The 22272-nt window shown below is 34.3% G+C and overlaps 3 protein-coding genes across 5 annotated transcripts; all 3 read right to left on the bottom strand.

Annotated features, from left to right (window-relative positions):
• Window positions 1-229: 229 nt before the first annotated feature.
• LOC133287807 (probable histone H2B.3) lies at window positions 230-863 on the bottom strand. Its single transcript, XM_061485487.1, has one exon. The coding sequence runs from the start codon at window positions 790-792 to the stop codon at window positions 373-375; it is 420 nt and encodes a 139-aa protein (XP_061341471.1). The 5' UTR covers window positions 793-863; the 3' UTR covers window positions 230-372.
• Window positions 864-5330: 4467 nt separating this feature from the next.
• Window positions 5331-8350, bottom strand: LOC133287824 (uncharacterized). Of its 2 annotated transcripts, XR_009748289.1 has the most exons (3): window positions 7680-8350; window positions 6787-6958; window positions 5331-5551 (listed from the first exon to the last, which is right to left on the bottom strand). XR_009748289.1 is itself a non-coding variant. In XM_061485509.1 (2 exons), the coding sequence occupies exons 1-2, from the start codon at window positions 8306-8308 to the stop codon at window positions 5545-5547; spliced, it is 636 nt and encodes a 211-aa protein (XP_061341493.1). In that variant the 5' UTR covers window positions 8309-8350; the 3' UTR covers window positions 5331-5544. The 2 variants fall into 2 exon arrangements, 1 of the variants encoding a protein (XP_061341493.1); XM_061485509.1 differs by lacking the exon at window positions 6787-6958.
• Window positions 8351-16328: 7978 nt separating this feature from the next.
• LOC133287771 (soluble inorganic pyrophosphatase 4-like) lies at window positions 16329-20054 on the bottom strand. 2 transcript variants are annotated; one of them, XM_061485437.1, is made up of 10 exons: window positions 19842-20054; window positions 19277-19333; window positions 18795-18939; window positions 18639-18667; window positions 18152-18217; window positions 17966-18073; window positions 17505-17570; window positions 17290-17410; window positions 17069-17150; window positions 16329-16609 (listed from the first exon to the last, which is right to left on the bottom strand). In XM_061485437.1, exons 2-10 carry the CDS (start codon window positions 19304-19306, stop codon window positions 16567-16569), a joined length of 690 nt encoding a protein of 229 aa, XP_061341421.1. In that variant the 5' UTR covers window positions 19307-19333; window positions 19842-20054; the 3' UTR covers window positions 16329-16566. The 2 variants fall into 2 exon arrangements, with proteins under 2 accessions (XP_061341421.1, XP_061341422.1); XM_061485438.1 differs by lacking the exon at window positions 19277-19333 and having other exon boundaries at window positions 19842-20053.
• Window positions 20055-22272: the final 2218 nt, after the last annotated feature.

The following is a 22272-nucleotide window of genomic DNA, read 5'->3' as shown; positions in this document are numbered from 1 at the left end:
AGAAGTTCTTGTCATCTGAGAATTATCTTCAAAGGAAATCGAAAACTTATAATTCACCAAAGTTGCGAAACCGGAGGCCAATGTTATGAATCGTATTCGCTGTCAAATGAATAATCAGAAGGCATAAAAGACGCTTTAATCAAATCGCACTCGCCGCATAAAAAATGATAATAATTAAAAAAGAAAAAAAATCGGCAACCAAATTCATGAAAAGCACATGACAACGCAAATAGAGAAAACAATCATATCATCATTCCGAATTAAAACTTTCATTTTACATCTCCAGCCTCGATAAAAGAAACCCTCATTAGATGCGGATCAAATTGGGGTTGAAAGAAAACCCTAGATCACAAATAAAACCAAAGAAACGAATCAAGAACTGGTGAATTTGGTGACAGCCTTGGTGCCTTCAGAGACAGCATGTTTGGCCAATTCGCCAGGAAGGACCAATCTCACGGCGGTTTGGATCTCCCGAGAGGTAATGGTTGGCTTCTTGTTATACCTGGCCAACCGCGACGATTCCTGAGCGAGTTTCTCGAAGATGTCGTTGATGAAGCTGTTCATGATCCCCATTGCCTTGCTCGAGACACCAATGTCAGGGTGCACCTGCTTCAGCACCTTGAATATGTATATCTTGTACGTCTCGGTGCTCCTCTTCACCCTCTTCTTCTTCTTGTCGCTCCCTCCCTCCTTCGGTATCTTTTTCTCCGCCTTCAGTTTCTTCTCCGCCGGTGCTTTCTCCGCCGCGGGTTTCTTCTCCGCTGGCTTCTTCTCGGCCTTTGTAGGAGCCATCTATGGTTTTGGCTGGTTGGTTGTAAAGGAAGAATTTGGCTTCTTCAATGAAGAGACGTGAATAGAGAGAGGATGAGTGCGGAATGAGGGTTAGAATAGAAGAGAATATGTATATATAGGAAAGAGAGATGAGTTCTAATTGGAAGGGAGGGCGTCACGCGGATCGTTGTCGTGTCGTGTTTGTATTCCGTAGGTTGAGGATTGCTTCGTTGACGGTTGAGATTGCATTTTTTTTTTTTGTCACCGCCGAATGGTACTGGGTTGGGATTCGGGAGCTTGCATAATTCGTCGTTGCTATTCGCGTTGGTCCATTGGTTTATTTACTTGGGCCCTGGCCCATTCGTCTGAGCTAAGTCGTAGTCGTTTGAAAATAAGATAAAAAATAGATATACGTGAAGATAAAAAAAATAAAATTAGAGTAAATAACTTTTTACTCCTCAACAAAAAAATACAAAATACAAAATTTATTTTAATTTTTTTTTTTTAAAAAGTCGACTTGTATTTTATCTTAAATTCAAAGAAGACTCACGTTAGTCCATAAAAAAGGACTAATATGAATACTTTTTTTTTAAAGGATTCAATATTTTTTGTGAATGATCCAAAAGAATATTTATTCGGAAAAAAAAAAACGTGGTAAGAGTAATCCAAGTGATAAGTAAGCTTAAATTTTATAGGTGAAGGATTTTTGCAATGTGAAGGGTTCAAGTTCCTAGTACATTACTTATGAAGAGAGCAACCTTTATAATCTTGAGTAAGGATTAGTTTCATATACAAATATAATGTAGGGAAATTGGAGATTACCGTTCAATTTTGTAATGTTCCTATTCCATGCGGTTGAAATGAAGTTTCCAGATTAAGACTTGAAGATAAAGGTTATGAAGTTCTCATCTTAAAGAAAATGAGATCGCTCTTAGGGGGTGTTTGGTTGAGGAATTTTTTTTTAAATATTAGGAAAATAGTTGGAAATTGAGTTTGATAGTGAAATGTAAAAAAAATTGTTTGGTTGGAAAAAAATGCACTAGGAAAATTTGGTGAATATTATAAGTCTATGTTTGGTTGAATGTAAAATATTGATGGGAAAATGAGTTGCAATTACCAAAGCAACCCTTTTATAATTTTTGAATGTGAATAAGCCTTTACCCAAAAACATTCGTGAATTTGAGTTTGGGTAAAGAAGAGGATTTAACACCGCGAGTCTGGGAATTGCACCGCGAGTTGGAACTTAGATATTGATGGTTTAACATTTGCCAACTTCAATATTTAAGTTTGGATCTCTGTCTTTCTCTCCGTCGCAACCATCATAATGGCACCGCGAGTCTGAAATTTCAATGAACACCGACAAAGAAGAGGATTTTGGACAGCATGTTGGCTACTTGAAACCCATACGGTGTTAGATGGCTTTTTTTCCAGATCCGCTGATGTGGTGTCTGCAGGGTTGTGCCCATTTGCAACGGCCATGTGTTGATGGGGGAGGGTATATTTGTCAGCAAAATGTTGCTCTTTGTTTCATTTAGCCGGAGAACTCCAAATACCATATCCCAAGTAGTCTATTTTGAGCAATTTTACAAGCAAACATCGATTGATGGGAGAATAGCTTTGGTAGGAAAATATTCTAATCTCTTTTACCAAACATGGTATAACTGAAATACCAATCTCAGATGCCTATCTATCTCCTAAGATAACTCCAACCAAACACTACCTTATATTTATCTTGTTAGTGTGTGGTTATGATCGTCTTATTAATAATGATTTTTAAATATCAAAAGAATATTCTTATTATTGGAAGGGGTGTCAAAACAAGTTGACACAACACAAATACACGCAACACGAATACGAAACAAAATTTTATTCGTGTCAGAATCTTTGACACGAACACGACCCACAAATTTTGCAGGTTGACACGATACAAATGACACGCAAACTATTGGACAAAACGGTAACAAACCAAAAAAATAAAAAAAATGGTCAATAAAAATTTTTAAAAAAAAATATGAATCGGATTTGTGTTGACACGACATGACCCGATTTTTTTGCGTGTCATGTTTTTCTAACACGAACAAGACACGAATATTTTGCAGGTCAATCCGAAAATAAATTTTGGTGTCGTGTCACGAGTTGACCCGCAGGCTATGATGCACGGACACAGACACGGGACACGGGACATGATACGATACGCCGACACGTTAATTCTAAAAAATATCATATTTGGACACGTTGGGACACGTTTTGATATTAAATAAATTTTTTAATATATAATATGATTTATATTTAATACATATAAGAGCCCATAATAAGTCATATAACCAATTAAATATTTAAATTTCATAACATTAATATAAATATAAATAATTTTTCGTAGTTTGTTAATTTTTAATGTCAAATTTTATAACAGGAAAAAATTAATTTATAAATTATTTCTTTTATATTTAGTTAACAAAATAAAATTAAGATTTAAAAAAAATAAAAAAATGTGTCCGACCGTGTCCCCAAATGTTGACCGCGTGTCGGACGCTTGTCCGAGCATGTCGGAGCGTGTCCGACACGTAAATCTCAAAAAAATTCGCGTGTCCGTGTAACGGAACCCGCAGGTCATAACATATTTTAACATCCCTATATTAATTAACTTTGCTTAGAAAACTAAGCTATGGAAAACTTTTGTAATAACAATTTTCATCATATTACCAAATCGAATTTTGTAATATATACAGAAAAATATTTCTGCATTTAATGCAGATAAATTATCTGCATTTACTTCCAACACGATGTCATTTTGGGATTGAAAGATTAAAACATTATAATTTTAAAGACTATAATAATCTTGAAATAATTTAAAATTACAAAAACACCATGATTTCCGCCCAAAACGACGTCGTATTGAGCTTACTGCAGATAACCTATCTTATCTACAATAACTGCAGAAAAAACGAACTCATATATATATAAAAAGCAAACCCATATATATATAAATGGGTTATTTAACTCATAACTACTATTAGCCACGTAGGTTAAGCCATTAGACCCATGATTTGAAAATTTCTTCGGAATATATGTAAAGAGTTAATGCATCATTTATTAAAGTTAAAATAAATTACTGAATCATAATAATTCTACCCACATTTTTATAAATAATACAACATGAATCCCATTTATTTTTCTTTAGTATAGAAAAATCACTGCAAGAAGTATTTCAAATTTTGGAGTGATGTTATTTTAATGAATGAGAAGATCAAATCATTTATGGGCAAATTTACGATTTCATCCCTCCCCACCCAATTTACTCGCTATAAATTGGCAATACTTACGAATCAAAACTCAATGCAACACCCACTAAAATTAGAATAATTTAAAGAGAAATATTTTTCTTAAGTTGTAGAAATAAAATTATAAATAAGACTTACAGGTAAAAAAGAATAGAAAAAAGAATAATGGGATCCAAACTTTTTACGTGTATGTAGGAAAGTTGTTTATCTCATTTTAAATGAGATAAACATAATCCTAATTTAAATAGTTTTATTTCACTACACTTTTTATTTATGACATTATATGAGCCCATATATTTCAAGCTTTAGTAACAAAAGAAAACTAGCGACGCACTGAACTACCCATAAACAAATTACCGATGCAAATTTCAATACATCGGTATCACTGAAGATTTTTCCCTCGAGAGAAAACTTTTAGCTCAGTAACGCATTTATACTAGATCCACCTACATATTCTAGAATAAGGGGCCGTTTGATAAATGAGTATTTTTAGAATTCTCACAAAATTAAAAGTGATAATCTTATTTATTCACATTTGATACAAGATTTTTAAATTTTTTTCGAAAATCTGATTTTTCCAAAATTTTATGTTGTGTAAACTTTTTTGAAAAAATCATACAAGAATATCAACCAGAGATCCAGGAGGTGGTATTTTGAAATTTTTATGACAAGAAAAAATTTAATACAACTAAACATAGTATCAAGAAAATTAACTCAATATTCCCGAGAATATATTAGTCTACCAAACAACTTTTTGATAACATTTTCAAAATACTCATTTTCTCATTATATTTCTAAAAAGTGTGATTTTCGGATAAAAAAAAAAATTCTTCTACCAAACGCGCTCTAAAAGTAGCACCGACAATTTTTCCCTCGGGCAAGGGAAGTTTGACACCAGTACGGTCCAACAATTAATTTGAATTACTTTTATGTTTTTAAAGTATTGTCATGCTTAATTTGCATTTACATCTTATAATTTGTCAAGGAGAATGTTTGATGGCCCGCGAGATAGCAGCTCGCGTGCTGCCCAGCCAACCTTTCATTTGTGTGATAATTTTTTTCTCTATCTTTTTATTCTATTAAAAACATACGAAAAAGCTAATTACTCAACTCGAGCAATGTAGCAAACTAGCAATCCTCATTGGTCATTATACGAAAAACTTTAGTTATATTTTTAAACATTCACGTCACCTTGCTGCATCAAAGCCATGCGTCAAAACAGCTAGCTTTAATTCAAACGGGAAAAGTAACAAATTGCTAAATATTAATTTTCTAAGCAAAGAAAATATATTATTGGAGAAATCTATGTCTCACATCCTTTACAGTATGTATTTTGAAAATCAAACAGATACCTTAGATGCAGGCTTAATTCTGATATTGGCACTGTGAAAAACAGCGGAAATCAATCTTTGCTTAACAACGGGAACGAGATGCTGGTTACAACCTCTGCTAACAATACTTTGAACTTGAAGATGAAGAAAAAATTTCTTATCTAGTACCTGTCAATTTCAGCAGGGAAAAACATGAGAGAAGTCAAACATGGATGCATAAAACGTTCAATACAGTTGCAATTTGCAAACGTGCACTATATGCAATACAGGAATTGAACTACTTGACGAAAGGAATTTAATTTTTTTTTTTTATCTTCAGGTCAGTAAAAAATACAAGCAAAAATTTCCAAAAAGAGGGCACCAGGTAGGCTTTGGTAAAATCAGAATATTTAGTATAAGTAGAGTTGGCAAGTGAACACCAAGTCAACAATAAGATGCTAAAGCAAGTTATTTACTAATGAAAACATCTCCATCAACCTCGAGGGCTGTCAATTAAATCCAAGCCAATGCATTAACCATATATTATCAAAGATCTTCTACTAATATCAAGCCCTGGTCACTGCATAACTAAAAGGGCAAACCCAAGTGCACAAAGCTCCTCGACTTACGAGGATAAAAGTGAGGATCAATGGTAAATAGCCTTATCCATGCATTTTTTGAAAAGCGGCTATTTTCCAGACTCAACCCGTGACCGGTTCACAAGGATCTTCAAGGCTCGCTCTAAATTAACATCAGTATAGTTAAAGAGTTCCCATCAAGTTATTAAATCCTAGGCTCAATCACACTTTTGTTCTTAGTTTCACCGAAGTTCGACTTTGATCCCCCTTATTTACAGTTGCGTAACTATGGATAGAATTTCAAATTTACAGCAGTATAGTTAAAGACTTCCCTATCAAGTTATTAAATCCTAGGCTCAATCACAATTTTGTTCTTAGTATCACCAAAGTTCGACTTTGATCCCCCTTATTTACAATTGCAACAATACTCCTTGTCACTCTGCCACTGATTTGGCACAATGCCATGTCATCTTCAAATCAACAAAGTCAACGACTCAACATAGATGAGTGATATGACATAAAATTTACCGCAAAAAAAGGCATTGCTATGTCAATATAGACAGTCGCAACAACAACTGCCTAAGAGGGGGCTTAATTGCACCAATTTGAAAATTGAACCCAAATGATATTTCATTGTTGTTGAAAATTATGGGAAGACGTTATTGTAGTAGGAATAAGGACGATAAAAAACAATTTTTGGTGAAGCTAGAAGGACCAAAACTGTAATTTACACCAGCCGTGGCACCATCTCCTGTGTTTATAGAAACCATTTGCAGATTTGCATCCAGTAGACAGCATCTAAAAATCAACTTTGCAATGTGAATATGAAGTCAGAAAAAATCTAACCAGCACTTGAATCTAGATTGACAGTGACACTCCATCCACTATAAATATGGAAACAGGTAATGCTACTACCCTTCTATTAAGAAAAACCTTGCCAGGACCAAGAGATCTAAAAGGCATTCACGAGTTTCTTGCCTTATACCCATTCATGCAATCATATCTTCATTATGCCTTCCTGAAAAATATTTAATTCGCCATCTTGTCAACAAATATCATCAGATGGAAGCATAAATAGATGGTAGGCTTTCATTCAAAAATATAAAAAGTGACTCTACAATATACCAAGATGTTCTGTCTCGTGGTATAAATCATATGTAAGCATAGTCCCTGGAGCTGAACCAAACAACCCTACCTAAAACCATATCTTAAATGCCCTTGTCAATAGCTCCACAAGCACTTGTCTAATATTTTTAGCTCTGCGCGAATGCAATCATTCCTCACCCATTTGAGCTTTCATGAAACTTATTAAGGCCAAAGTAACCTTAAACAACAAAAGAACATAATTTCCGATACTATAACCAGGAATTGGTTTAACTACATAAGGCATAAGCTCACCGACACCAATAGTTTCAGCTAGGGAAAAAAAAAAAAGCATATCCAAAATATAAAATTTGACCAAGATATTGATCAGAAACCTCAGTCAATTCAATTATAACTACACTCGATTACGACAAAGGCAAAGACATAAAACATACGATCCAACCTCCTAACAGTTAGGTTTCATTGGATGTGAAAAAATCTGGACACGGATAGAAACAAAACAACTAAAGACTTGTAAACTACACCAAAGAAAGTCAGAAAAGCAAAATCAAAACAACAAAACGAACTTCACAAGATAAAAATAAAAGGCAAAAAAACTGTTTTGACTATAAGGAAAAGGGGATTTCCACGCAAACCTGGGAGAACCAGCATTGATGTTCCGATGAAGAATCCGACCCCCGGTGGAATCCTTGGTATCAATCAATTCTCTCAACCCCAAATTCCCCACTTTCTGCTCCACAGGATTTTCATCAACACCACCACCACCACTACCACTACCACTACTACCAGCAGGTTTGGGCATCAACCTCTGGAAGTAATTTCCATATATATACTCGGGCGAGTAACCATGTTCTTCGTCGAACATCATTATATGGCCATGCCACTCCCACACTCGATAATCCGAACCCTCTTCCTCTTGAAATCCGACGCAGATGTGGTGGTCGCGAATCGACACAGCCTGGCCGGAATTGGGTTTGAGGGAATCAGCGTTGCCGCTGAGGATGACCTGGACGATTTCTCTTTCGAGCTTCGACTCTTCTTTGGCGAGCTCTGACCTGCTTCCGTAGTTTACGGCGTCGTTTTCGTCGTCATCGTCGTCGAGGTCGAGGTCATTGGCAGCATCGAAGAGGAAGTCCTCGAGGGACTGAGAGACCAAAGGGTTGTTCATCGGAGTTCGGAGCTGAAGCCTACCCATGAGTGTTTGAAGGAGAAGGTTGTCCAAGTTGGAGTTCGAGTTGTTGTTGTTGGTGGTGAATGAGCTCATGGTGTTTGATATATGTTCTCAACAAATGGATAGAGAAGAAAGGGTTTTAGAAGACCTAGTGAAAGAAACGGAAAGGGTTTACGTCTTACATATGCACCTTCGCCCACAGATATTTTTAGAACACTAGGGGGCGTTTGGTATTTTCAGAAATTTTTTATTTCCGAGGAAAAAAATATTTCAGAATATGGTGTGAAATTTGTTCGCCCAGCTTAGTTACAAAAAGATATTTAATAGGCGTCAATTTTTCTAGAAAAGTTGAATTATTTTTACTAATACTATGTTTGGTGAAATATTGACGAAAAAGTATAGTGAAATTACCGATTATTAATACCATGACTTTTTGTAATTTTGTAATTTTTGTAATAGTCTTTATCATTCTAATTTTTTAACCCCAAGACGACGTCGTTTCGATGAACATTAGACAAAGTTATCTAAAATAACATTAGATACTTTTTTCCCTTCTTTAATATATATATATATAGGGAACGGATTCACTTACCACCAAAAAAGTTTACAACTCTTACAACTAATTTAATCAACATTGATTACCGTCAATTTAACGGTTATAATTTATTGAAAATTAATAATATTTATTGTGTCACATTTATTAATTCTCAATAAATTATAACCGTTAGATTGATGAAAATCAACGACAATTAAATTAGTTGTAAAAATTGTAAACTTTTTTTTGTGGTAACTGGATCCTCCTCCCCCGTATATATAACAGTTTCGTCATTATCATCAATTGTGGTAATCAACATTTTTATGATATAATATTTACCTAATTTTAATCACCTACAATTCCTTTACGGAAAAGTAGTTTTTATTTATTTTATTAATTATTTTTAGGCTTTAATGTTTATAAAGTGAATGCAGATAGTTATCTGCATTCACTCCTAAAACGACGTTATTTTGGGTTAAAAAATTATAATGAAAAATATTATACAACCTTGAAATAAATTATAATTACAAAAATATCCTGATTTTTGTCCCAAAATAATATTATTTTGGACTCAATGTAAATAATTTATCTACATTTATTAAAAAAAGCGAACCTTTAATTTTATAAGAGGGTGAGTAGAAACTCTTCCCTTCATGCAAAAACAACAAAATATACTATCTCCCGCCCCTTTTTTAAGTGGGTGGATCCCACATTTGAATGAGTCAGTTTTCGTTGCATTGGACTTGAGATGGAATGATAATAATAATTTATTTAAAAAAATATTTCTATAATTTGGATTTTTGACCCTTATTAATTAATTAATTACTCTTTTGCTCCTTATTTCAAATTATCCACCAATCTGCCCCTCTTTAATCGATTAACTTGAATATTTAATCGATTAAATGGTCAAAACAGGCAAAAATGGTTGACTCGAGATTTAATCGATTAAATCTCCCAACAGGCAACAAAGGTCAAATCTCCTCCGTAAACAAATAAGCAAATAAATAAATAAAAATATCGGATTCTCACATATCACACTGAATTCACATCAGAATAGATTCTATATGAACCAAGCAAAACCACATAAATGAAAATCGCGAGCGACTAGTAAGTTCTCAATTGTTCGATTTCCTAAATTTTGGCACAAATTAAACCCTAGAATTGGAGGAAAAATGAATAATTGAAATTAAATAAAGAATAGGAATTCCACAATCAAAATCTCAGAAAGAAAAAAGCTTAGTTGAATGTGAAATTCAGCAAAGACAAAAAAAGAGATGGAAAGTTAAAGGAAACCAGAAATCACCTCCAAGCCTTTATTACTTTTGTTCAAAACCAGTTTAGCACATCTATTAAAACCATACACACAGACAATGGCCCTGAATTTTTGATGAAAGACTTTTATGTATCAAAAGGAATTTTGCATCAATGCACTTGTGTTGAGACACCACAGCAGAATGCCAAAGCTGAAAGAAAACATCAGCATGTGATGAATGTTGCTCGCACACTTTCTTTTCAAGCACACCTTCCCAATAACCTGTGGTGTTTTTCAGTTACTAATGCGGTCCATCTCATTAACCGGACTTGCACACCGACACTTCAAAATAAAACACCCTATGAAATGCTATATGGCTTGCCACCAGTTCTTTCACATCTTCGTGTCTTTGGATGTTTAGCTTACGCTACAACCCTCATTGCCAATCGTACTAAATTCTCACCAAGAGCTAGAAAAGTTGTGTTCCTTGGATACCGTGATGGAGTTAAAGGTTATCTCTTACTTGACCTTACATCTATAGATATTTTTTTGTCCCGTAATGTTGTCTTTCATGAATATTATTTCCCCTTTGATCCATCGTGCTTACCACAGACACAGATATCCACACTTAATACACCAGAAAACCAGTCCCTTTATGATCCTCCCTTGATATCTACAATACTAGCCTCAAATCCTCAACCCTCATCAAATAGTGTTCCTATAGACTTACCCATTGACAACACTGCCCTCTCAGAACCCTCACCCAATCTTAGAAGATCTACACGCATTCAATCTACTCCTAGTTACCTACTTGACTACCATCACAGTCTATCCGTTGCTTACACCTCTCAATCGTGTTCAGGTAAAACCTCTCCCTCACTTATTTCATATCCTTTATCCAATGTGCTTTCTTATTCACTGTGTGCACCATCCTATAAAATTTGTTGCCTCAGTGTCACTACACATATAGAACCACACACTTTTTCCCAAGCTGTCAAATCGCAGGAATGGAGGGAGGCTGTGGACAAAGAACTTATTGCATTGGCAAAGAACAACACTTGGACTATTGTAGATCTACCATTCGGTAAAGTACCCATCGGTTGCAAGTGGGTGTACAAAGTGAAATATCGCTCCAATGGTGATGTTGAACGCTACAAAGCACGTCTTGTAGCTAAAGGTTTCACACAAATGGAAGGAGTGGATTTCTTTGACACTTTCAGTACTGTTGATAAGATGAATTCCATTCGGTGTCTATTATCTGTTGCCACTGCTAAAGGTTGGCTGCTTGAACAACTGGATATGGACAATGCCTTCCTTCATGGTGATCTTTCAGAAGAGGTATACATGTCTGTTCCCCAAGGATTAGTAGTGTCCAAAGCCAACCAATTCTGTCGTTTGAACAAAACGTTGTATGGCCTTAAACAGGCTAGTAGACAATGGTAAAGTAAGCTCTCAGCTGCCATAGTTTCCCTTGGTTATGTTCAAGGTCAGGCAGATCACTACATATTTACTTTTCAGCAAGGATCATCATTCACTGTCCTATTGATTTATGTTGATGACATTCTCCTTGTTGGTAATTCCTCGTCTGAAATAGCTAGAGTCAAAGCTTTTCTGCATGACAAATTTCATATAAAGGATCTTGGTTCTCTTCGATACTTTTTTGGACTTGAGGTTTCTCGGTCATCACGAGGCATTCACTTAAACCAATATAAGTATGCTCTCGAAATTCTTGATGACATGGGTATGCTGGCTGCTAAACCATGTAATAGTCCAATGGAAACCTCCTCTCATTTGAGTCGTAATAATGGCACTCCTCTTGAAGATGTCTATGTATATCGTCGGTTAGTTGGTCGTCTACTGTATCTGACCACCACACGACCTGACTTGAGTTTTGCTGTACAGCAACTCAGTCAGTTTATTTCTTGTCCTCTTGATCTTCATCACCAGGCTGCAGTTAGAGTGCTACGATACATCAAGAGTTCACCTGCTTCAGGCTTATTCTTTCCTTCTCAGTCTGATCTTAAGGTGCGTGCGTTCACTGATTCTGATTGGGCATGCTGCCCAGATACCCGACGTTCCATTACTGGTTTCTGTGTGTTTGTTGGCTCTTCACTTGTTTCTTGGAGATCAAAGAAGCAGTCGACCGTATCTAGATCCATTTCCGAAGCGGAATACAAAGCTATTGCCTCCCTTACTTGCGAGCTCCAATGGTTACAACATTTGTTCACTGATCTTCATCTTCCTTGGTCCAAACCTGCTTCTGTCTTTTGCGACAACAAGTTTGCCATTCACCTAGCTAACACTCTTGTGTTTCACGAGCATTCCAAGCATATCGAGATTGACTGTCATGTCACTCGAGAAAAGATCGCTTATGGTTTGTTAATTCTGCTTCCAGTCACCTCTTCCAACCAACTAGCTGGTATTTTTACAAAACTGATTCCTCCTTCTGCATTCAAAGTCATTACTCCCAAGTTGGGCCTAGTTAATCCACATAGTCCCACTTGTGGGGGTGGGGGGTGGGGGTAACACAGCTGAGTGTGTCAAGTTCAGCCACGTCAGATGAAGAATCTTTTCTTCCAACCAATCACAACAGATTAGTAGAAAGAAGTTAGTTTGTTAGAGGAGTTAGTTATTTTGTTATTCTTCTTCATTAGGAGATGTATATATATATATAGAGAGAGAGAGAGATAGGATCCATTGACACCGGTGTCAAATTTTGAAATTTGACACCGAATCCTAACTGTTGATTTCCGTCAATCAACGGTTATCATTTATTGGGAATTACACTTATTAATTAATCATTAATTTCCAATAAATGATAAACGTTTATTGGCGGAAATCAACAGTTAGGATTTGGTGTCAAATTTTAAAATTTGACACCGGTGTCAAAGGATGTTGCCCCATATATATATATATATATATATATATATATATATATATATATATATATATTTCATCTTCATAGTTAGACAATTGAATCATTTTTTGTAATCACCATTTTTTGAGTAATGAGAACGAGGCATTTTTCCCTTCAGTGCTCTATATTCATCTTGAGCTCCGATAAAACGCCCGATAAGTTTGTTTAGTTAATTACAAAAATTCCATTCTAACATTTTTTTTTAATCCGGGCGTGTTACAATAGTTGGCAGGCTATTTTTAAAAACTATAAAAAAAACACCCTGTTAAGTATATCTCATCTAATAAAAATATTTGCTTGTGAACTTTTTATTCTTTTTACATTTTTGTTCCCTCCTACTAAGATCCGTAACGGGGATCACTTAAATATTAGTGAGGTCACTTCCAATCTTGGACAATGACAGCTCAAGGGCAAGATTAACAGGCGACAATTAGAGAAAAGCACGGGTGGAGAAAAGTTTTTGTGCTCCGCAAGTACAAAAACTTAGTGTTTCCCTTTTAAAAATGTGAGATAGAGATGAAAATATACATAAAAGAAAAAAATAAAGTAAATTTTTCTTGCGAAAATACAAAAAGAGACTACTGAACTTTTGTGCTCCTGGAGGACAAAATTTTTTCTCCACGGGGTCATGCAATATAACATGCATTTACAATTTTTTTTTAATTATCATTTTTAATTATTGTTAACTGTAATAGTTTGTTATTTTTGTTACAAAGGGATATATCAAAGCGAAGTTAATAATGAAAGATAACAGGTTCTATCTCAAGTTCTCTCTTCTCTCACATCTATTTCCTCTTCGTCTCACCGTATTTTAATTTTGGATTGCTATGTAGACATATTTACATATAAACTCCTTGATTCTAATATTAGAAAATACGAGAATATAAATCTAACTGAATTTGGTATAAGGGATAGTATTAGTAAAAAATAAAATAGAGAATATAAAAGGCACGCGGTGAGTATAGTGGTTTGTTGGTTGCGACGTATATCTTGTGATGCATTTTCTCCCTTCCCAGTAATGATCCATGAAGAGGTTCCTTTCAATATAAATAATAAATAATATAATAATTGGGTCAAATTATTTTATTCACAATCAAAGAAATTAGATGATTTATTGCTCTCTTTATAAATTATATTTAATACATAATTACAACTAATCAAATCCCTTTATTTATCTCTGCTAATATCTCTAATAGATAGAGAATCCTTTTTGCGTAAGATAATAAGTGTTATGAATAAGAAGCTAAGAAGGGGGAGGGGGGACCCTAATGAGTGTAGCTCAATTGGCAACACAGACGAAGTAGAGTAGGAAGAGAACCTGAGTTTGATTCCTACCAAATATATCTTTGGAAAAAGACGATGAGTTTTAACTATGGCTAAACCTTGACTTGGGATTAGTTTCATAGTATACCCGAGGACTGACTCACCTCAAAGAGGTAATTATGATCGGTATATAAAAAAGAATGAAAAAGAAAGGAGGAGATTGAAGGAATATGCTGATTAGGAAAGGGAGTTGGAAGAGAACTTGTAAGGCTAGCTTTGTAGTGTGTTCGTGAAGACTTCTTATTTTTATAAAAAGAAGAGGATTGAAGAAACCTGTAACGTCCGACCACTTGCAGGATCATAGTCTGTCCCCACAAATTAACACAAGATTTTTCAGCATGCTTTGTCCTAACTCACACACTTCCTGAAAAACTTTTCAGGAGGTCACCCATCCCAGAATTGCTCTAAGTTAAGCACACTTAAGTATGAAGTTTTAAGTTATGGGCTATCAAAAACTAGATGCATTTTGTTAGTATAGGTAGTACATATTAATTCATTTATGTCATCCTCAACTATACAGTCTCATATTTGCACAGACTCTGAATATCTCTTATTCGGGTGTTATTCGATTTATTCATTTACCTCTCCCGCTGGAAGTCTGCCAAGAGTCTACCGTCACAACCCTCCTACCTTAGCAGGTTTGGACTCCAAGCACTAAGATTTTTGACTATTAATACAGTTCAACCCACATGCCAAAGGACTATCTATTTCATGTCCTCGTCAATGCCTAAGATGTTACAAAACCCTTGATCCACCACAGGTACGTCGGGCGGCTCGGCAATAATTGCTGCCGCGAAGAAACAATCTTTTATATAAGGGAAAAAATTTCTCCTAGAGATAACTTCATCTCCTCTAAACCCAAAATTACGCTGTTTTGAAAGTTGGAGGAATTAACGAAGGATATTGTAGGAATTTTGTTTATTTTTTTGTTATATAAATTCTATCAAAATACCTTTAATTAATTCCTCAAAACGATTTTTAAAATTGATGGAGATAACTTTATCTCTTATGGGAGAAACGATAAATCCTTTATATATATAAAAAAATATTTTTTTTTTTCACAAATGCCCATTTTCTTGAAAAATTCTCAAATTTACTTACCGTTCTTCTTATCCGGCGCATCTCTTTGTAAGGGTGTTCGCGGTCTGGATTGGATCGATTTTGGAAGCAAAAATCATCCGATCTAATCCCTTCGGTTTGATCATGTAATCATCCATTTGGTTTGGATTTTTTTTCAAATTCGATCCGATCTCATCCAATTTTTTTTGGTTTGGATTGGATTGATTTTCAATTTTTTGAAAAGCCTAAAATTTGTTTCATAATTATTGTGCAAATAATATATCTTTTTCTATATATTGGCTTTGTAATTTATTTTTTTTAAATACAGAAACATCAGTAAACGATAATATAATTATTTTTTTAGGGCAATGAGGCTTTACACAAATGAAATTTTGCTGATGGGATGTGACTAAGTTTATTCTTGGATTTAGTTGATGGGTTAATGGGTCTTGGGTTTAGAATTTTTGGACTATGATTGGAAAAAGCCAAGTAAGTAGAAGAGAATTAATATATTGGATCAGTTTTCATCAACCAAACCGAAATCCGATTCAATCCAATTAAAATTTGCGATTGATTGATGAACATCCGTGTCTCTTTGAGCTGTTATTGATGGACACCGGCAAGTTGACAGTGTCATTCGTGAGCATCCAATTTCTTTGAAATCAAATCATGGTTCAAGGAAAACGGACTTTTGTTCTTTTCCGAAATACCTCTCTATCCCTGCATATCTGAACCTTACCTATGCGATTTCATGGAAATATTGTTGCATTCAAGGGGATTTTATAGTGAAAGTGTCCCGACGATAGATAGATAATTCATTCTATCCAATAAGATAATTATCTAAAATCTCGGGCACCGTAAAAATGACAATTCATCTTAAGAAAATAGTGATTACATTACTCTCAGATTTTCATTCCTAATTCGATTTTTACTCATGCCTTGTTTGATTACTTTTAATGATCATCTCTATTGTGTATATGCACTAATTTCGAATTGCAGTATCCACAATTGTTGATTCACACAGGTTGTAGGGATTCATATTGCATATGCTATAAACACGTATTGAATAACATCCAGCAGTGCAGAGAAAAAAACATTTGAAATTAAACACAAAGTGCGTAGAATATGCTTTGAGAGACGCACATGCGACTAAATCATAATCTTTTTTTTTTTTTCATCATAATCATCGATAATAATAAGAAAGTGGCCATTCAAAAGAATGTTTTCCAATCATGAGGACGACCAAACAAAATCCACGGCGTGCATCAACGCCTTAGGCCCTCCACTATGTAGTCCGCATACAAGCTCCTTCACGATAAAGAAAAAGGTTATATCAGCCACTGACATAAGCTGTGCAAGCAAGATGGTGTTATTCAAATCACGTTTAATGAGACGAAGAGTAAATAACTATTGAATTTGTATTTGAACTGTGCAAACAATTTTCCATTTGACATTGGACATTTCAATAAAAAAAAATTCTGCAAAAAAATTGTTTTTAACATGTGGAAAGTGTTCTTCAATACAGTTGTTTATGTGTAGAAAAGAATATTACTACTAAAATCTTAGGGAATTTGAAATTTGAAAAAGAAACAAAGTTTCTACTAAATTTGAAAATTTACTATTTCAAAGAAAATATAGGAAATTATATGAAATTATATAGAACTAAACAATTCAATCCAAAACTTTTGAACCAATCTAGTTTCCATATTAGTAATGAGTAAAGTAAACAAATGGTAAGTGCGTTCAAATCAGACGACTGTTGCTTACATGGAGCGTTTAATCGCTTCAAAAGCAGCTGAGGCAGGCAGAAAGTCGTCTACTGCAACTTCCTTGTTCTCATTCTTCTTGTCTAAATCCTTTGTCAAGGAAAAATATGAAATTCATTTCATATGTTGCACTAAAAGGACCAGTATATTTCGTCATGTCTATAGATGTTAACAAAAAGATATGTTAACAAAACATTAGAATTTGAATTTTCTGAAGGATACAGTCTTCAAAAAAACGACGAATTTCAGCTAGACGATGTGGAGGAAGCTCCTTGATATCATTATAATGTCGATACTCTGGATCATCAGCACAGACAGCAATTATTTTATCATCTTTCTCGCCCTGTATTCATCACAATTAATGGTGCTCAATATTCTATAATCAAAAGCGGAGTTGTTGCCACTTGCCACGAGGGAAATGGGAATGTCTATTTTACCTGATCAATCATGGGCATGAGACCAATTGCTTTGGCCCGAAGAAAGCAACCTGGAAGAACTGGCTCCTGTCCAAGTATGAGTAAAACGCATATAACATAAATTAAGAAACATCTAATAGTAAGATGATAAGATCTATAACTGTAGGATGATCACCAAGCATTGTTCGACTAGTAGACTCTATTCATCAGCTAAAATTGTGAAATTAATTACATTTGCATATTAATATCACGTTGAGTTGGTTAAATTTTGAATCACCGGTGCATTGCTTGGTAATAAAGGTAAAGTCCAAGGCTTGAAAAGGATTTTAAAATTAATAAAGATTACTTGGCAAGACACATGAGATGTGGACAATGGTAGGAACGTAAATATCATAATTAAGTTTGAAAGCTTCCAACAAGAGATGCACGACGCACACTGATAAGGAAAAGTTTATAATATGAACGGATACAAATACAAATACCTGCATAATAATCAAGACATCCATGGGATCACCGTCCTCACAAATAGTACGTGGGATAAACCCATAATTGTGGGGATATACCACTGACGAGTAAAGTACACGATCGACCTATAAATAGATTATTGTTCAGCAATCTGACTTTCAAACAAACTGTAGACGTGAAAATAACTCAGCAACCACTATTACCATAATAAGTCCCGTTTTCTTGTCAAGTTCATATTTTACCTTGCTCCCTTTCCCAATCTCAACCACCTGCAGTAATCAGGTACTTTGCGTTACAGAGTTACTCAAATCTAATCTTAGGAAAAAATATTATTTTAAACCCGTTGAAAAAATTAACAATATTACAACTTAACTCCCCAACTTGACATACAAATTTATACGTTGCCAGAGAAGCATCAAAAGTTGAAAAAATTGTTTCATTAGGTATGACTTTGACAGCAAAGTTTGTAAGTACCACTTCACTAGCATTTAAGGGAAAATGGAGAAAAAAAACAAACAAACAGAGTAGAGGTCATTTTCTTTGTTACTTAACGATAAATTCTTCACATATTCTAGGTTATCCAATAAGATCACCGGTTCTAACCATTAGTAACCCTAGGTTTCCTTAAGATATTTAATGAGATATTAGTATTCAGGGATGCAAACTGCAAGGGTAGTCATATATGCTTACGCAATTGAAGATCTTTGGAGCTCCAGGTCCTGCATTGTGGAGAAAATACAGTTAGCTTGGCAAACGAATTAAGGAAAAGAAACGAGGAAGCACGATACGTTTAAGATTGAAGTACAAAATGTCACCAATTTTCCCCAAATATTGTTTGATGCTTACCTATCTCAAGGTCATGCCAAGGGTGTGCAGCAACAGATCTCCTGGTCATGGATGAAATAATCCTCTCATTAAGAGGAGGATGTGAAGAATGATGAGAGACAGGAACATTGTTTGGAGTTTCAATGGGCGGAACCATATCTGAAGCCTGAAATAATCATCAAATAATGTAGTAATTTTTATTCAGAGATGCGTCATTATATTGGAACATAATCCCTCAATGCCAACTATACAGCTAAAAATAGAAAAATATTTCTTTTTTAACCTATGTGGGATTACCCAAAGCACACTATATATCCAAAAACTAATATTATAATTACAACATAATAGTATAATCGCACCAGTTGACACATGAACTCAGATATAATTAACAAATATAAAATCTGAATAAATATATATATAGATATCCTTTGTTTCTTTCCCATTATTAGGAAAGCAAAATCACAAACTTGATATGGTTATAGTTCTTACGAGTTACGACTTACAATTTCAGCATCCATCTCGATATCAATCATCGCAGCTGGCACCTTTAGATGTGTACACTTTTGACAGTGAAGAAAAGACATCAGCTCCAAAGAGCATTAGCCATGCCTCTTATTTATATACAAAACACGGACAAATGAACCGAGAACTCCAAAAAGGGTTTTATAAAAAAATTCAATCCATATGACATTTTCCTTCTCCGTTTCCAAAACGTTTTTAACCAAAAAGAAACAGAAAATAGAGAGAGAGAAAAAAAAACGTAGAAACCCCCCTCCGTCAAACAAACCGCCACAGATCTAAGCAATTCGAATCAACGCGTTTTGTAAAGATATCAGCTGAGCAATTGTTAGATCAAGAGAAAACATAGAAAATTAAAGCAAGTGCCGTTTACAGAAACGTTAGCATGAGTGTGCCTGCGAAAAGTTTGATAACGTCGCATACACTGAAAGCGAGCGAGAAAGGGAAGTGATCAAGTTCACGAACAAAACCAAAACAGGCAATTGCTAAAAAACTGATGAAGCGGCGATTTACGAATACGAGTGAAAGCAGCAAAACAGAGAGACTCACCAGCACAAGGTAAAGTTCTTCTGCCGAATAAAGGAAAGCAAATGAAGGTTTAAGCACAGATCTCGAAAAGACACATAAAGAAGAGGTCCGAGAGGAGTGAAAGCTTGTGTTGTGTCCGCGAAGAGCACATAGAGAGGAATCTTATATATAGAGATAGAGGAGGTGCACCCCTTCACGCTCTGTTTTGCTATCTTGCCATTTAAAGCAAAGAAGCAGCAGCATAAATAAAAGCTGAAAGGACAGAAAAATTAAAGTAAGAAAATTCTTACCTTGGTCAGCTGCTGTGGGAAAATGAAATAAAAAGAGGTATATATTCGAGTTCATTTTTTTATTCCTTACGTTTAATATTCATATTAAGTAAGTTTTAAATATTTATTTCTCTATTTATTATAAGAAAACCAATTAGTCAATGCTCAACTTTAGTATCAACACGATATCGTTTTGTGTTATAAAATTAAAAATTATAATTATAAAAAGAAAAAAGAAAAATTAAAGTAAGAAAATTCTTACCTTGGTCAGTTGCTGTGGAAAAATGAAATAAAAAGAGGTATATATTCGTATTTTTTTTTTATTCCTTACGTTTAATGTTCATATTAAGTAAGTTTTTAATATTTATTATAAGAAAACCAATTAGTAAATGCTTCACTTTAGTATAAATACCAAGGGTTCGTTTTTTCTATAATTGATGAACAAAATAAAATTTTACAACAGACACAATAAAGCAGAATTCATTGATTTTGTTTTTAAATACCAAAATTTATATCTTAATAAATATGTATCTGCTGCACCATCAGAAGCATAATTGCCAAATACCAAATCCATAAAAGTATGATAGGGAGTTTGTAACAAAAAGAGAAAGAGGAAATGGCGGGTGAAGGAATCCACATATTCTGCTGAAGCGAAAATATCATGTCGCCAGCTACGCTGAAGATTTACGCGTCCTCTGCTGATTGGGGTATCCATGATTTGGGGTGGGGATCATCATTGACGGTGACGGAATTCCTAACGGTCGTGCATTGCAACTTGGTTACAGTTAGGTTTAGTTTTGTGCCAAAAAAACAAAAAAGGATATTCGGTGCAGTCAGGATCAGGTGTGGTCGAGCATTCGTTATCTTGTGGATAACCTTGGCAATTGGCATCGCCATGTTGTCCATGCCAGCCTTCGCAAATAGAGGAGAAAACTAATAAATTCAAGTGTGTTGGGTAGAAATTTATATTTAATACACACAGCAATAGCATTATTCTTTTATTAAATTCATTTGGTTTACGTACCAAAAATTCAAAAGGTTTATTGAATTCTCATAATTTAACTCTTTGAGAAATTCTCTTAATATTTTGTACGGTATCTTCACATTCAGTAAAATAGATTCGGTTCGGCAAATCAATCTGCTCTACGGGATAGAAAAGGTTGAGTTTTTTAGCCCAATTTTAAAAGCTGGGCGGACTAACTCGTTTTTTGGCAGATTGATGGCTGCCCCACCCACTTTGCTACCTAAGTTACGATAACAATATAATTTAATGTAAAATTCTTATTACTATGTCAAATAAATATTTGTTCTTTTGAATATTTTTTATAATTTGATTAAAGTTATTATATGAAGTAAATCGAGGCACGTCAGAGTTAAGTTTCTTTTAGAGGGCATTTGGTATAAGAATTTTTTTTTATCAGAAAATCATGATTCCTGAGAATATGGTGAGAAAGTGAATTTTTCGAGAATATTACCAAAAAAGTGTTTGGTAGGTAAAAAGTAATATCGAAAATATTGGATAAGTTTCTTGATTCTTGTCAGCTTTTTCACCTACTTTTTTTTATTTTCCCAGCAATCTAAGAACATCATCATTCATAATTTACACACAAAAATGGATTCCCATGTAAATTTCTTGAAATGTGATACCAAACATAGTCTTCTTGAAAACCCACCCTCACTTTTGTGGGTATCTAAAAACTTTCCTTTAATTTTAATGGTTTATTGTTTTATTAGTTGTATTAATATTGATGATTTGTAATTTTATTTTAGTGAAACTTTCATTTTCTTATAAATGTTTAATGTTGATTATATAGTAATCAACTTTCTTTAAAAAATTATCTTTTTTCCTTTAAGGTGTATTTAATTCAAATGAGCGTATAATTGACTTATAAAAAATTACATCTATAAGAAGATAGAGGAAATAAAATAAGTTTTATTGTATTATGAAATAAGAAAGTCTTTTAATTTGTTCATGTAAAAATTGTGTAAAACCATGGAAAATATCATTTCTCTTTGGCAAGCAAGCTTTGTCCCAAATAGACATATCTATGATAACATAATTATTGTCCAGGAATTAAGTCACTCAATGCATAAAATGAAGGGGAAAAAGATGTTTATGGCTGTTAAGATTGATCTTGTTAAAGCTTATGATAGATTAAGCTAGAATTTTCTGCGTCAGACTC

Source organism: Gastrolobium bilobum, unplaced genomic scaffold (assembly GCF_033153095.1).
Source record: "Gastrolobium bilobum isolate Gb01-03AN ecotype WA unplaced genomic scaffold, APGP_CSIRO_Gbil_v1 utg7986, whole genome shotgun sequence".
Taxonomy (NCBI): domain Eukaryota; kingdom Viridiplantae; phylum Streptophyta; class Magnoliopsida; order Fabales; family Fabaceae; genus Gastrolobium; species Gastrolobium bilobum.
Note: the sequence above shows the minus strand (reverse complement) of the source record. Positions and strands in the feature narration are given on the sequence as shown.

Coding starts and splice junctions, on each gene's coding strand:
- LOC133287771 (XM_061485437.1), bottom strand. CDS start 19,306: ATGATTGATATCGAGATGGATGCTGAAATT. Junction 17,571..17,965: donor ATGTCTTGATTATTATGCAG/GTATTTGTATTT, acceptor ATACTTGGACAG/GAGCCAGTTCTTCCAGGTTG. Junction 17,151..17,289: donor TCGTCGTTTTTTTGAAGACT/GTATCCTTCAGA, acceptor CAAAGGATTTAG/ACAAGAAGAATGAGAACAAG.
- LOC133287807 (XM_061485487.1), bottom strand. CDS start 792: ATGGCTCCTACAAAGGCCGAGAAGAAGCCAGCGGAGAAGAAACCCGCG.
- LOC133287824 (XM_061485509.1), bottom strand. CDS start 8,308: ATGAGCTCATTCACCACCAACAACAACAACTCGAACTCCAACTTGGAC.